The sequence below is a fragment of the Xenopus tropicalis genome, chromosome 7 (genome assembly GCF_000004195.4).
Source record: "Xenopus tropicalis strain Nigerian chromosome 7, UCB_Xtro_10.0, whole genome shotgun sequence".
In the NCBI taxonomy this organism is placed as follows: Eukaryota; Metazoa; Chordata; class Amphibia; order Anura; family Pipidae; genus Xenopus; species Xenopus tropicalis.
In genome coordinates, this window is record NC_030683.2 from 112,591,371 (window position 1) to 112,607,315 (window position 15,945).

Genomic DNA, 15,945 nt, shown 5'->3' on the forward strand with positions numbered 1-15,945 from the left:
TATGGGAGATAGCTCTCAGTACAAGTGAGGGAATACAGGGGTATGGGAGATAGCTCTCAGTACAAGTGAGGGAATACAGGGTTATGGGAGATAGCTCTCAGTACAAGTGAGGGAATACAGGGTTATGGGAGATAGCTCTTAGTACAAGTGAGGGAATACAGGGGGAGATAGCTCTCAGTACAAGTGAGGGAATACAGGGGTAGGGGAGATAGCTCTCAGTACAAGTGAGGGAATACAGGGGTAGGGGAGATAGCTCTCAGTACAAGTGAGGGAATACAGGGGTAGGGGAGATAGCTCTCAGTACAAGTGAGGGAATACAGGGGTATGGGAGATAGCTCTCAGTACAAGTGAAGGGATACAGGGGTATGGGAGATAGCTCTCAGTACAAGTGAGGGAATACAGGGGTAGGGGAGATAGCTCTCAGTACAAGTGAGGGAATACAGGGTTAGGGGAGTTAGCTCTTAGTACAAGTTGATCCAGGGACTGGTCCGATTGCCATCTTGGAGTCAGGAAGGAATTTTTCCCCTCTGAGGCAAATTAGAGAGGCTTCAGATGGGGTTTTTGCCTTCCTCTGGATCAACTAGTAGTTAGGCAGGTTATATAAAGGCATTATGGTTGAACTTGATGGACGTACGTCTTTTTCAACCCAACTTACTATGTTACTATGTTACTATGTAACTATGTTGCTATGTTTTGCAGCAAATATTTTAGTGGAGAATTTTTTGCTGTGGTTTTGTGAAAAAAATCATTGCTGGTGAAACACAGAATTTAGGTGCAAATCCATGCCTGGCAAAACAATTTGCTCATCACTACTTACAGCTATAAAGGAATCAGTTAAGGTGAATGTAAACTCCCCCAAAGTTTGTCTAATGACAGAACATATATTTCTACTTATAATTTTAGGTTGATTTGTAAACGTATTTTCTATAAGTGATGAATGAAACTGATTTGTTGTTTCACCGGAAAATTAGGGAAACGTTTTTTTTCCTCTTGCACAAAAAGCCGAAAAAATGGGCTCAGCCTTATTTGCTATTGAACATAGTATCCGTCTGTCACTTTCTCTAATCTGCTGTTTCTGGCTCATGAAACCATGTTGCAGAAGCTAGCTGTTTAACAAACCATCAGCCATTTTCTTCTAATAGACATGAAAAGATGCATATTCCTGTCTCAAAAAAAGTGCCAGTGGGGTAGAAGCAAAATTACCACAGAATGCCGTAGTTGCCAGTCTGCTGCGCTCCAGGGGTGGTGCCCATTTGCTCCAAATCCCGTGGCATGCTGGGTACGTTACTCCCTGGAAAGGAACAGAATTTGTTAGCAAAGTGAGTAGAACCTAAGAATGCAGAATAATAAGTTCAAATGTTATTAAGCTTTCTCTGACATCTCTACCATGGAAGGCACTAGACTGAAACTCGTGGCTATAAAGGTTTATATAATAGTGCTGCAGATGGCTGACACTGTGCATGGGTCCCATGGAATGTAACAGCATTTATTTCACTGGAAAAAGGAGTGATAATTGCTTAGATGGAGTGACATGTTAATCCATATGAGCCTAAATTCAGAAAGAAAATAGTCTCTGCTTAAAGGTGTTGTTTACCTTTAGGGCTGTGGCACACGGGGAGATTAGTTGCGGGCGACTAATCTCCCCAAAATGGCATCCCACAGGCGAGAATGTAAATCGCCGGTGGGATGGCATACGCGGTGCCGTGATTTCCCCGAAATCCCGGAAGTTTCCTCTCAAGTTTCTCTGGAGCTACTTGTCACGGCTACTAAACACCAGAAAATCCCCTGCCATGGACAATACAGAGAATTGCCTCTGCTAAAACACATGTAGAGACAATTATCAGTATTGTGTATTTTGTAGCTGCTGGCTGTAAGTAGCTCTGTATGTCTTAGCCCTTAAATTAACATTTAGTATGAAGCAGGGAGTGCTATTCTGAGACAATTTGCAATTGGTCTTTGTCATGCCAGGCACCATATGGCCTGGACCTGGCAAAGAGTTAACCCCTATCACCATCTAGTCTCCTGCAGAGACCCTTAATTAAATAGGCATTTAGAGGCTGCGGGAAGGGGGCAACTCATATTGTGGGGCATCCATGTTCTTTTGGATTGTGAGTTCACTGTTCCTAACTCTCGCCTCAGGAGGACACAAGATCCCGGTAACGTTTCTCTGTGTTTTTATCCCCTTTATTTTATTTACTGTTTGTACATGTCCCTTTTGTAATATTCTTTTAATGCACTGTTTACTTTTGTAACATTAAATCTAAAATTTAATAAGTTATGTCCTTCGGCTCTATATTAATTCCCACGTACCTTGTATGACTGCTCAGGCCTAGAAGTGTACTAATTGTTTGGCTGTGTGGATGCTAATTAGTTAGTGGACTGTCAGTAGGGCAGTGTGTATGTAAATTAACCGTGGCTGCTGGTGTGTGTGTGGAAGTAGTAGAACTATCCCTCACTGCAGTAGGAAGTTTGTGCATGAAATATTTGGGTTTCTATCGCCTGTTAATGATAGATGGTGGCAGCGAATAGTTGTGTTTGGGGCGGTGGTTTGTTTGGGGGTGCTTGATGTTAGTCTAACCTGTGTGAAAGGTGACTGAGTGTAACCCCTTGTTCCCCATCCCGGTATCAGGCGCGTCTGTGAGTAACGTTTCCGTGACAATTGGTGTGCAGCGCTGGGATATTGTTTAATTTTTTAATAGAGCATTAGTGCTTGGATTAAGTGTTTAACCCTCGCACTAAGGGACTGTAAATCCTTGAGAGGAATATACAGTCCTGAAGGACAAAACACAGTGCATATTTTTTTTTAAAAAGACATACCTGCAAACAGTTCCCTACTTTCATAATAATATTGAATACTGGCAAGTACCAATATTATATGAAAAGAAACTGGCATGAGAAGTACAGCTCTCTAAAGAGGTGGACCACCCAAAGGGGTCATGTGACCAGTTCCTGGGCACTCCCTCCTCATGCATACGGTAATGAGGGAGGGGCCCAGCGGGGAATAAAAGCACGCATGCCCAGGTATTCTTTAGCTCATTCTGGAGGCCGCAACTTATGATGGGGGATGGGCTCAGGACTTTCAACCTCTTGCCTCAGAGGGCACAACAGATCACTCGGTAACGTACTAGGGTTTTCTCTGTGTTTTTATTTATTTTATTGACTGTTTTGCATGTATGTTTCTCTTTTGTAACATCTTTTTGAAACGGCACTGTTTACCCTGGTAATATTAAATTTAAAATTTAATAAGTTTAGTCCTTTGGCTCTATTCCCACGTACCTCGTATGACTGCTCAGGCCTAGGAGTATTAACTGTTTGGTGTGTGTGTATGTGCATTGGGTAAAGGGCAGATTCTGTGTAGATGCTAATTAACTAGTGGGCTGCTAGCAGGGGGGTAGGTTTGACTGTAATTTTAACCCTGTGACTGCAAGTGTGCTGTTAAATTAGTGAGAACTAACCCTAACTGCAGTAAGAAAGTTTGTATGTGATATATTTCAGTAACTACAGTAGGTTTCTATCGCCTGTTAAGGATAGATGGTGGCAGCGAATAGGTGTATTTGGGGCGGTGGTTTGTTTGGGGGTGCTTGATGTTAGTTTAACCTGTGTGAAAGGTGACTGAGTGTGACCCCCTTGTACCCCGTCCCGGTGTCAGGCCCGTCTGTGAGTAGCGTTTCCGTGACAGTCTTCATTTTTTTATTGTTTTTTTAATTATTTAGCTTTTTGGTTAGTAGCTCTCCAGTTTGGATTTTCAGCAGCTATCTGGTTGCTAGAGTCCAAATTAACCTAGCAACCAGGCAGTGGTCTGAATGAGAAACAGCAATATGAATAGTAGAGGGCATGAATAGAAAGATAAGGAAGAAAGAATGAAAATAACGATAACATTGGAGCCTCACAGAGTAATAAGTTTTGGGCTGGGAAGGTCAGTGAACCCAAATTGAAAGCTTGAAGTCAGAAGAAGAAGGCAAATAATTTGAAAACTATAAATATAAGAATTTAAAACCAATTAAAAAGTCTTGGACATTCTATAACATACTAAGGACTAGCTTGGTGAACTACCCCTTTAGGGGTAGCTCAAAGGTTGTACAAAAGGGCTGTCACGGTGTATTTGCACAAAATCCATATTGCATCAGCCTTTGTATGATTGAAATGAGAACTCAACTTACTCTATTTTTGGAATTTTTTACACTAAGACATTTATCAGAGGAGAACCTTGCCTCTTACTGCTGTGAATATGCATTGTTTTCCTATTCCTGTGCCTCCTCTGGCTGTGCGAGACCATATCAGGCCCAGACTGGCAATCTGTGGGTTCCGGCAAATACCAGAGGGGCTGTTATAAGTAGCCGTAGACAGTCACTGATTAGTGGGCTGGTGGGGGCTGTATGGACTCCCATGTTTTTCAATGTCATAATAAAATACAATGGTAGTAACTCTTTATGTGGACTCTTAGCTTCAGCAAGAGACATATTTATTAAAGTGTGTAAGCCAACATCACTGTTGATGTTGCCCATAACAACCAATCAGCAATTAGATTTGAATGGTCACCTACAAGTCATAAAACAAAAGCAAAGATCTGATTTAATCTGATCTCACTGTTGATGTTGGCTTACACACTTTTATAAATATGACCCTGTGTCTTTTGGTGTTTGAGCAAAGGTAGAAGTTGCAGCCCCAATAGTGCTTGGCCACTTATAGTTGTATAATGATCTTATAAATTCCATGGACCCAATCAACATAATTAAAATTCAGAGCAGAAGTTATACCCAGTTCTTGTAACTCACAAGGGGAGATGGATAGGTGCTGCCTGGAAATAGGTTTTGTTGTTTTTGGTAGAGCACATTGGCCGTCATGTCCCCATAGGAAACAATGAAACTTATTTCTAGCCACTAATACTTCTAATGGAAAACAGACTGCAGGGAGCATGCTGGGAAATGCTGAATTGGCAAAAAAGTGCAAATTCTGTTTCTCTAAACTACATCTTTGTATAGAAGCATTAAGGTACTGAAACACAGTTTGGTAGGTAATCAGTAAATATTGTCAAATAAATGTAAATGCAAAGAAATGCAAAAACAAAAGACTCATGATAAATAGTGCAGATGCGTCAGCACAGAAATAAATGCATAGGCAGCACAAAGAGAAAGCATGATACCCCTGAGACAGGTAATTGTCCAGAAAGAAGTATTTTATATCATTTTCTACTCACTCTGTGCCTGACCGTCCTGCCCTTTTGTGCTGTTTTGCTGTTCTCACCAGAAAGCCCTTTCTTCTCAGCAACAGCAAGAAATGTACTGCCCGCTGCATGGCATTCTGAAGGGCAAGGGGTCTCTGAACATCAGGGATTTAGAACCCCAGTATGTATGTGCTGGGTATAGCTGTAATGTGCTCTGGCATAGGCTGTGAATACATCCATTGGACCTTTTATTATAGGCATCATGCGAACTACTATGCCATTGTAGTACTACTTAGCCGGCACCCTATTAGACAGATTTAAAATACATTTCTAGGGATACATGTTTTTGGATTCAAGTAGGGAGCCAACTACCCTGAGCCTCCTACAAAGCAATAGACTGGCCCACTGGGACACCGGTTCTTTGGGTCAGGGTGCAAGTATTTGTGCTGTAAGCAGGGCATTGCTGTGATGGGGTTCTAAGTAGTTGGTGGCAGTGGGGCCCTAAATGCCAAGTCCTCCAATGAGCCCTTGGCTCTCAAGTCTAACACAGTCCTTACATAGTGGGGAATACAGAACATCAAGTGTAGGAACTGCGGGTATAGTAGGGCAATATGGCAACATATTTACACTCTCTACCTGCATAACTTCAGCTTCCACTGAAGTGCAACAACATTTTTAGACATTTACCGGTCTGTTACCGGTATATTAAACGTGATATAGAATTCCATGCACTAATCAAGTCTTTAAAGTACTGAAGAATGAATCTTTCAGCTTTAGAAACAAAATGACCCAACAGCACAGGTACCAAGCCATGCTATGATTTTTCACTTTCCTATTCCTGGAATAAAGTTTAAAACCAACTTACCTCTACGAGACCCTGTAAGATCCTGACGCAGATCACACAGGCGAAGTGCACTCTCGCAGCCGACGGGATCAACATGTTTAACGTAGACGTGGCTACTATGGCAAACCCAAACACCCTGTAGAGTAAAGGCATTGAGCAATGAGTAGCATTATTTCTGTTAGCAAAAGCTGAACAAAAAGCAGTGACCAATCATACAAGGGCAAGGTTTGTCTTGATTCAACACTGATACAGTCCTCTTTTGTACTGCGGAGAGGATAAGACGCTTTGGTATTCTGTGGAACCCAAAGATTTTTTTATTTAGAGCATCTCTACTACTTAGTGGCTGTAGTTTGAAGGTGGCTGACCTTCTCAAGGTTGATGTCCTTGAAAACCAATACTGAGGATCTAGAGATACAAACACTATGAGCTGTAGATAGAACCTTTTTGGGGCCTTTCCGTATGAATTCCTTGAGGGACACCAAAGAGTCTATGCTACTGACTTATTTAGCTGAGCTCCAATAACCAATACTGTAACCACATGTAAATCGCCCTGCTTCTTCCATGTAGAAGTCTCTTGAAGATAAATTCCAGTGTAGCATTGGTCATGAGCTGTCTGGTTATAACCTTGCTTTTCAGCTCTCCGCTACTGACTAGGGGTTTTATTTGCTATCATTCACAGCCACTAATGGTTTTCCAAAGGCAAAGCCGCAGTAGCAAATTTGCCCTTTCAATTCACCAGAACAGAGAAATACCACAACACTATGCCACTATAATTTATTATTATTATTATTATTATTATTATTATAATAATCATTTATTCTTAATATTAAGGAATAAAGTACTGTCAATATGAATGGATTTTATTACAACACCACAGCTGCTGGTCAGTTTCAACCATGATCCAGATGAGGAAATTGTCAGGAGAAAGAAAGAGGGCTGGGCTGATGTTCTTCTGGTTAGGAAAAACAATAAAAACCTCAGATAACTTTTCTCACATCTTTCCTACCCAGAAGAACATCAGATCAGCCCTCATTCTTTCTCCTGACAATTTCCTCATCTGGATCATGGTTGAAACTGACCAGCAGCTGTGGTGTTGTAATAACAACTTCCTCAACTGGATCATGGTTGGGAAACTGGCCAGCAGGTGGCGCTGTTCTAACAAAATTCCTTCATATTGACAGTACATATTTTTCTTAATATCTTGAAATTAAATAAACTAAATAATAAATGTAAGTGCTTAGAATAGCACATAGCACTCTCATCAAGTTTGCATTTGCTCATTTGGAAGGTTTACTTCAGCATAATTCATTAGGGAAAACTGTAATGTACAGTGACCCTTTCATAGAAGTGACATACTTTTTGTCACCCTAAAGGGATCATACTCATCAGTATTTGAGTGATCACAAATGTTATCAGTTTAAATGCCAGAGCACCATTACAGCAGAGGTGCCCAACATGGACCTCTGACCCTCTTGAGGGGGCAGACTGAGAAACAATTATGGTTAGATTTGGGGGATAACGTCCTCTTTCTACAGCAGCACGGCTGTTCATATACGTGCAACCTGAGAAGCCCGAAAGCATTTGCCACTTACCATACAGAATTTTCCAAAGAACCTGTTTATAAAGGGGGAGATGAAACCACTTTGAAATCACATTTATTCTTTCTGCCTGGTTTTCATTAGAATACATGCTCAGGCTATTGTTCAACCGAACGAGAATGATTTCATGGTGGGAAAGAAGGATAACAAAGGGATGAAAATCCATTGTTTGCCTCCGCGCCCGGCTCTTGCTGGTAGAGCTATTGAAAAGCTACTCGGTGGGCCTCATTAATGTGTAGCTTCAAGCAAGTGCTCTAGCCGGCCTACACATGTCTTGATATTATTCTACAAAGGCTTTCTGGCTGATGAATTGAAAGCCAGGTTGTTTAAAAGCAGGCAATCGCAAAGCCGCATTAAATTACACTGTAAAATTGAATCTGCTGCAGTATATTCACACTTTACAACATGGTGGGTGTGATTCAGAGATGGTTAATTTAAAGGAACACTCTTATCTATGATACGTCAGTGGCTGGAAACATAATGTTTTGCAGGGTAGTGCTGACCTGGTGGCATGGTGGGGAGTATAGAGTTAAAACTCCTGAATCCTCTGCACTCCCTGCTTTACTTCCCTTCTATGAAAACAAGGATGGAGTTAACCCACTACTTAATCCAGTAAAATCCCAGTCTGGAGTGGGTTCCAGCCTATTTGGCATCCAAGTGTACTGGATATTGGAATGCTGGATAGGAGGACCAAAACCTGAACCTAAACGGTACCCAGGTCTGGACTAAGACTCAAAATAAGCCCCTGGCATTTCAAGTACACAGAAACAAAACAGCCCCCCACCAGTCCAATAAATAGTGACTGCCTATGGCATCTTACAGCAGCCCCACTGGCATTTGCCAGATTTAGCAGATTGCCAGCTCGGCCTGAATGTATTTCTGCTTAATAAAGGTTACGTTAATACTTTTTGATTGCATTAAGACCTTAATTAAAACTTAAAACACCCCCCTCCGTTCTGTCACACAGCAGCAGTTAGGTCATGCTTTATGGTTCAGCTACTTGCTATCTTTATAAAAGAGCATTCAGACTACAGTGGTCAGTGGTTAGTAACTATCATTACTACTTAACTGGCCCCAGTAATACATTTTTTCATAAAAAAAAGCCCAAAACTAGTTAAAAAATGACAGAAATGGGTGAAATGATAGAAGGAATGCATCTGTGAGTCTTCTTGTTACATAATCTTCCATCTTTAATGCTTTGCATTTTTCTTGCTTCCTGTGCAGTATATTTTTAAGTGCTGTATTAATAGATCATTAGATGAAAACCCACAATTCCCTTTATCTGCCAATGCCATTGAAAAGTCATTAAAAAAGACATTTTCAGAAGACCAAACCATTGCAGGGTGAATGAAAATACCAATATGAATAAAGGGCTAAAATAAAGCTTCATGGCCTCCCGCTGCTGCTTGTTTTGCTGTGCAAGGTGTATACCTGGGAATTAAATATCTCACCTCTGGTTTTCCCCTCCGTCTCCCCCCAACTCACCCCGGTGCACTGACACACAATAAATTAGTGTGAGAAGACTTCAGCTCTGTCTTTTTGATTAAAAAATGTGTCATCCACACTTTGCTGCCAGGAGGTTGCAGGCCCCTTGTAACAGATGTCTGGGCTGTGGGATAGAAAGTAACTGACTCACTGCCAGTGGGCTGGATATTATTCTGGGGTATGGAATTCATTATAAGTGATCACAAAGCTGGATATACAGAGCCACATCCTATGGTGAGCCTGTGGCACTGACGTGGCTGCTAACCTACTATTATTCTTCAGCAGTCACTGTCAGGTCTAAATAGCGTTTGTGGTCTTTGTCCAACAGATCTTAGTGGTCCCCAGTGTAATCTGATTGTTGATTAGTTTAGGCTAGGGTCAGAATGGGCCAGCGGGGCAGTGGGAAATTTCTATGGCCCCACCAACCCTGACCCGCACTTGTGTAACAATGGGCACTCCTCCCACCCCAGATCACAACTGCAAGGAGAAAATTTCAGCTATGCAGTATGCGGTGTGCGTCAGGGTTGGTGTTGGGTGTCCAGTTGCTCAGAGAAGCTTGGGACCAGGGTGGGGGGACCCCTGAGGTGCCAGCCCCGGTGAGCCCCCGTGGGTCCTGGACACCCCAGTCTGACACTGGATTGGGCTTCACCCAAAATGGGCAAAGTTTGGGCAATATTGTCAGGTATGTGGATCTATGTGTGATTTCCACACACAGGATATAAGTTCAATTCTGTACCCTGTGGGGGGGGTGACCAAATCGCATTTTAGGGATAGATAAGTAGTTAGTAGCAGCAATCCAAATGCTGAGAAACTCTGTTGCTCTCCATTATCTAATTACAATTAGAAAACTGAAAGTGGCTACAGCCAACACAATCATCCGAAGATGCTAGCACTTGCTTTTGAGGAATAATCATTGGCTAATCATCAGTGACAAAGGCCCTTTCTCCTCAGTCAGCAAAACCTCAATAACCCCCCAGGTTTAGGATAAGAGTAGTTTCTGGGCCTCAGAGGCAACGCAATGGCCACAATGGATCGCGACACCATTGCTACTTCTAGCTCTTTAATTGTAGACAATGGGAAATAAGTGATGTATTCAGATTTCCTGCCGATAATTTACCAATAGGCGCCAATACTTGGACCAAGGCATTTTAATTACCTCAACCGATTGGCTGTGATAAAAAAGCCCATGTGATATCACAATAATGGGTCTGAGAAGATACAATAAATGGTACATGAGAGTCTTTCCTTGAGGAACACTGGGTTCATAAGTACTGAAATATTTAGTAACATGTATATCCCTTCTGCTTCAGTGGCTGCACCTTATTCTATATATTATATCATTTGCAATTAATGGTGCATTTCCACGCGGCAAATGTTTTTTGCAACTGTCAGGCAGCAGTTTCTACCTATAATCCTCATATACAAAATGCAAGCCAAAGATTCAAGAGGGATCATGATGGCATCATTTCTGCCTGTCGCGTCACCAGTCATAAGCACACAAATTCAATTAATTTGAATAAATTCACATTTTCCCCCAGACAACACGGATGACTCTGCTTGGTACAGAGCCGCTATTGCAATGGGGGACATGGAGCAGCCTGATATATAATGAATTATTACTCATGATTTTAATGAATGGAACATTTTTCAAGCAATGACTGGCATGCCAATCTCCTACTAGAATATAAGGAGGGCGCTAATAGATTAACCCCTTAATTACACAGAGATCCCCAATTCTTTTTTACCCATGAGCCACATTCAAATGTAAGTAGGGTTGGAGTAGGGTTGGAGAGCAACACAAGCATGAAAAATGTTCCTGGGGTGCCAATTATGGTCTGTGATTAATGACTGGTAGCCCCTATGTTTTTATTAAACCAAAATTAACAATAATTACAAAATATTCACAACCAGGGTCGGACTGGGCCGCCAGGACACCGGGAAAATATCCGGTGTCCCAGCGGCCCAGACCTGACCCTATTGCTGCTTCCTCTGGCCTCTGATGTCCTCCCTGACGTGTTTCACATATGTCAGACAGGGGCCTCTGCGGGGGGTGTTTAGGGGTGCACGGTGGGGGCCCCTGCGGGGGATGTGGCCAGAGGAGGCACCTTGGAGCGGTGCGGGGCCCAGGGGTGGCGGCCCCGGTGGGCCCTGCACCCCCCAGTTCCCAGCTCTTGTATATTATAAGTAAATAATAAAAAATAATCTATATATAAGGAAAGGAACAACATTTGTGCCATGTCTAGTAACCGTAGCATGCATCAGTCACCTGTTATATAATATTAGATTGGTTTCTATGGGTTGCTAGATGTAGTGCAGTTCTGGACCTTGTGGGTAAACCTTGAGTCGCTAGGGGTCATTTACACAAACCCGGGGCAGAATAGTTTAGGCACAAGTTGAAGAGTACAGCCAAGCTAAACATGTCAAATTCTATTTATTTTCTCTTTAAGGGGAAGTTCTCCTTCAGATGATCTTTTGGCATGCTACAGATAAACTTCTAATAAGTCTTAAGGTGGCCATACACGAGGCGATTTCGCTCGTTGTGCGATGAACGATTATATCGACAAACGATCGTATGGCGATCGAGTTCCCATACGATATGCCATCCACGGGCAACGATAATTCGGGAAAGATTTTGTCGCATCATTATCGTAAAATACCTACGATCGTACATCTACGTACGATCGATGTCGTTGACTTCTGCTGCTGGCAATCGTGACATGCGCAGAGAACAATCGTTGAAAGACAAATGTCTGACACTCACACCAACTGGCAGATTTTATCGTTAAACGACCAAAATTTTTAAACCTGGCCGATCGATTTTGGGGACGATAATGTCGGCTCGTTTAGTGGGCCGACGATCGTTCGTACACCACCAACTATACGATAACTTAACGATAGCATCGGATCGTTCGGGAATCGGTCGTTTGTAAGTAAAAAATCGGTCCGTGTATGGCCACCTTTACTTCTCAGTTGGTCTTTATTTTGTATGTTTCTTGTTTCTACTTTTAGGGCTACTGACATGTTTTAGGTTCACGAATATTCTTAGTTCTATTGCTTACTTTATCCTTTCAGCCTCAGCAGCCATTGTAATTTCATGCCTCAGTGCTAATTGCAAAGTCTCCTAGTTCTAGAATACACTGTCTGTTCTACAAAACCTTCACAAATTTACCATGCTTATAAAAAGGAATCAAGTCATTCCTTTTCTGTTTAAAGGACAAGGAAAGCCATATTTCAGCTTGCTAGAATGTTCCCTGGGCCTGTAAGGAAATATGGCTCCAGCTAGGGCTGCCCTTTCTGACTGAATTTCACAGGCAGCTGGGGACGTGCACAAAAGGGGCTGGATGATGAAATCAAATGGGTGGGGTAATGATGCAAAATTGGCGGAGGTATGACGGGGTGATGGCCGGAGGAAGGGTTATGGAGCACATCCAGGAAAAATAAGGTAAATAAATAAAGCAGGTAAATAAGTAATTATATTGCCAGTAAACTAGTAATTCTGGCTGGGCCATGGCAAGTGTTTTACCTGTAAAATACAGGCCAGGTGGCAACCTTAGCTCCGGCACCAGTTTGGCACCATATTACCTTGCTTTCCCAGTTTCCCCTCAGTCAGATATAGATTAGATTTAGATATCCAGATCAGCTGTGCCCTAATTCTTTATTGCCTATTCAGGGACAACAAACCCTATGGTAAATTGTACTGATCAATATGCTATATTTCACCTTAAATATAAGATTGAAAGCACCGAGATATTATAATCAGTGGTCAGATGTATGTACCAAAAGCAGTCCTAGTTGTAGGGATGGGGATGCTGAAGATCGAGTATAAGGTAATGCCAGATACACAACCATCTGGCTGGCCCAGCTGTGGCCCCCCTTGCCCCAGTCCTAGAGGTGAGTAGTTGAAGGGGTTACATTGCCCCTGCATGAGGCAGGCAGTAATTCATTAAAATCTAATTATTAACATACAGTATACATACCTGTTGGCTGCAAATTTTTGACAAATGTAACCTCCGGGAATCTGCGTGACTATATAACCCCAAAAGAAGGAGCCGTGTATCATGCCGACAGTCTCAGGATCCCAGGTGAACTGTGCTTGCTGTAGGGACAGAGATACGAAAGCATGTCACATTAAAGCACCTCTGAACCCTTATTGCTAGGGTTTACTGGGGCTGATTTAAAATAAGGGCCCTAATCTGCACCAGTGTAGGCTTTATATGCTTCAATATAGGCCCTGGCATTTCAAGTACAGAGGCCCAAACCACCCTCCACACTCCCACTATTTAGTGACTGTCTATGGCATCTTACAGCAGCACCTTTGGCATTTGCCCTAACCCACAGATTGCCAGTCCGGGCCTAAATTTACTTTGGTAAGTAAGTACATTGGTAAGTAATTTCTGTACAGGTATAGAATAGAAATGCATGCTAGAAAACTGTACACGTTTGCAGGGAATATGGAGCTCCCCCTTCAGGTAAATGGAGGTAACTACGTGCAGAAGCAGCCATTTTGATTTCCACTGTTCTTCCTGAGAAGAACAGAAGGACAAAGTAAGGTGTATATATATATATAATATACTTTTTCCCATTGCATTGTGCAATTTCAGATGCAATTTTCTATGTTTAATTACCCACAATGCAGTGTTTTATCCTTACAATTCCAGTGTTATTGTGGTCACAAGCAGATTTGCACTCAGTGTAGTTGCATCTGATGCAAACAATCGTGCAGTTGTTGTGTTTGTTGATGATTTGGATGCAATTAGTCTAAGATTTTTTTGAACTGTGCATGATTCACAGAGCTGTTAACTTTTAATGATTCGGAGCCAGGTGATACTGCCACACGCGCCACCAAAAATTTGCGCTGATACCCATAAGTGGCGTCACAAGTGTCGTAAGTTTTAGTAGACTGTTCTACGGTAATTGCTGATTAACTGATATTACTATCTGTACTGGTGCATTTTAGCACATATGTAATTAAATTAGCCCCAGTATCTCCACAGTAGCAGCAATGGACGACATTTTAGACACCAAAGTACATTTTGATATTGATAATAAAACAAGAGAATCACTCAACTCCCTGTATACATTAATGTGTGCCATAGACATAACTGGCCAAAAATGGACTGTGGTCTGAGTCTGTCCCTATATTTAAGCATACTGACAGATAGCTATATGTTGCACAGCAACCATGATTGGACCATATCAATGGGGAAATTGTATGTGGGATCACAGGGCTAGGTAGTACATTAGCCATAGATCATTATTGATATTCAACCATTTTTTGTCACCCACCAAATGTTGTTAGTGAGAAACGTTGGCCAGCCATGCATAATGTAATAGTGATGGTATTTTAGGAGTGTTACCTACTCATTTTGCTTTACCCATGAGAGAACATAATGTCAGTGCTACTGAAAGTGTTCTTGCTGCCAGTGAATGAATGATTAGATAATCATACAGAAGATACAGAAAGATAACACATTGGGCACCGCTGGGACACACACAAAGGCATGACAAAATAAGTGTCATAAGGCAACAGAAAGTGTGAAAGGTTATGTGATGAGATTTTATCTGCCAACAGGATGGAGAAGGTGGTGACAGTGAACCATTTTACAGAGAGAAGGGTGGGCATGTATGGATCAAGTTGATTTACGTATTTTGAAATATTTTTGTATTTTTGAAATAAATCTGATTAGCTGGCCAGGGTACATTATAAAACACTTTAAAAAATCTTCTGGAGTCTATCCATGGGCCAATATAGCCCGCCATGGCAATAGTGTTGCAGAAATATATACTCCATCCTTATACATTCTGATAATCAAAGCAATGAACAGAATGGAAGATTCATATGAGCCTTCCCACACCAGACATCACATGTGGTAGGGATAGAAGCTAAATAGCGCGGTTTGTAGAACGTATGGTTTTTACCCCATGTTTTTAGAAGCCCTATACAATATGTTGACCTGGTACCGGGTACCAGAACATTGAGGTTAATATTATGTAATGTTTGGAGAGGGTAAATAAAGATCTGCTACTTTTTATAATTTTGTGTTCCACTGGACACATTTTAAAATACCATTGGCTGTCTTACCATCCACCTGTCCTTTAAGTTCCTTGAACTGAATGGAAGTAATTCAATAATGTGTGGCTTAAGGAATTATGACCCTTTGGTTACCATTGAGCTTGGCTTTCATGCCTCATTGCCTGTGTATTGGTAAGACCCTGTGCTAATACTGAAACGTCAAAATAAATGCGGGCTGACCTTTAAACCATTATAGATGTGAAGCCCACCCCCTCAAAAGTTATGAATGAGATGGTGATTTTATTGGGGGCCATTGAAAGTGTTTTGTTCAAAAGGTAATGACTCCCCTGGAGAAGCAGGGGAAATATGTGGAGAACACGTCTTTCTCTTATGCGATAAAATATTTATTCTCACCTCGATAACAATCTTATTCCCCTTGTAGACTGTGTTATTGTTGACCATGCTCACAATGGCTACACCCAAATTACATCGGATGCCAAATGAGATACAGAAGCCCAAGCCACTCATGATGGCGATGATGTACCGACGAGGAAGCCCAAAGCAAGTACAGTCTACTACTGGTTGGCGTTTTTCTTCCTTGACGACAGGCCGCCCTTCTTCCGTCAGCTCAATGGTTTCTCCATTTGTCTGCTTCTTCTCCAATATCCTAGAGTTTAAAAATCAAGAAATAGGGTATGTGAGTTAATATCTCTTTGCATAATACACAAAAAGGCCACAAATACGCTGAAGTGTTACAAATGTAAGTTATTCATGTGCAGGAACTCCTTGGTGCACCTTTATCACCCACATGAGCCGAAGGATAAAATACATTTCACCCTTG

The 15,945-nt window shown here is 41.9% G+C and overlaps 1 protein-coding gene across 1 annotated transcript in view; it reads right to left on the reverse strand.

Moving 5' to 3' along the window:
* The window catches only part of slc17a7 (solute carrier family 17 (vesicular glutamate transporter), member 7), a 56,154-nt gene that overhangs the window by 16,380 nt on the left and 23,829 nt on the right, over positions 1 to 15,945 (reverse strand). Inside the window, 4 exon segments of the mRNA NM_001079140.1 lie at positions 1,204 to 1,291; positions 6,030 to 6,144; positions 13,069 to 13,187; positions 15,519 to 15,771. Of these exon segments, the coding sequence (NP_001072608.1) occupies positions 1,204 to 1,291; positions 6,030 to 6,144; positions 13,069 to 13,187; positions 15,519 to 15,771 (575 nt within the window).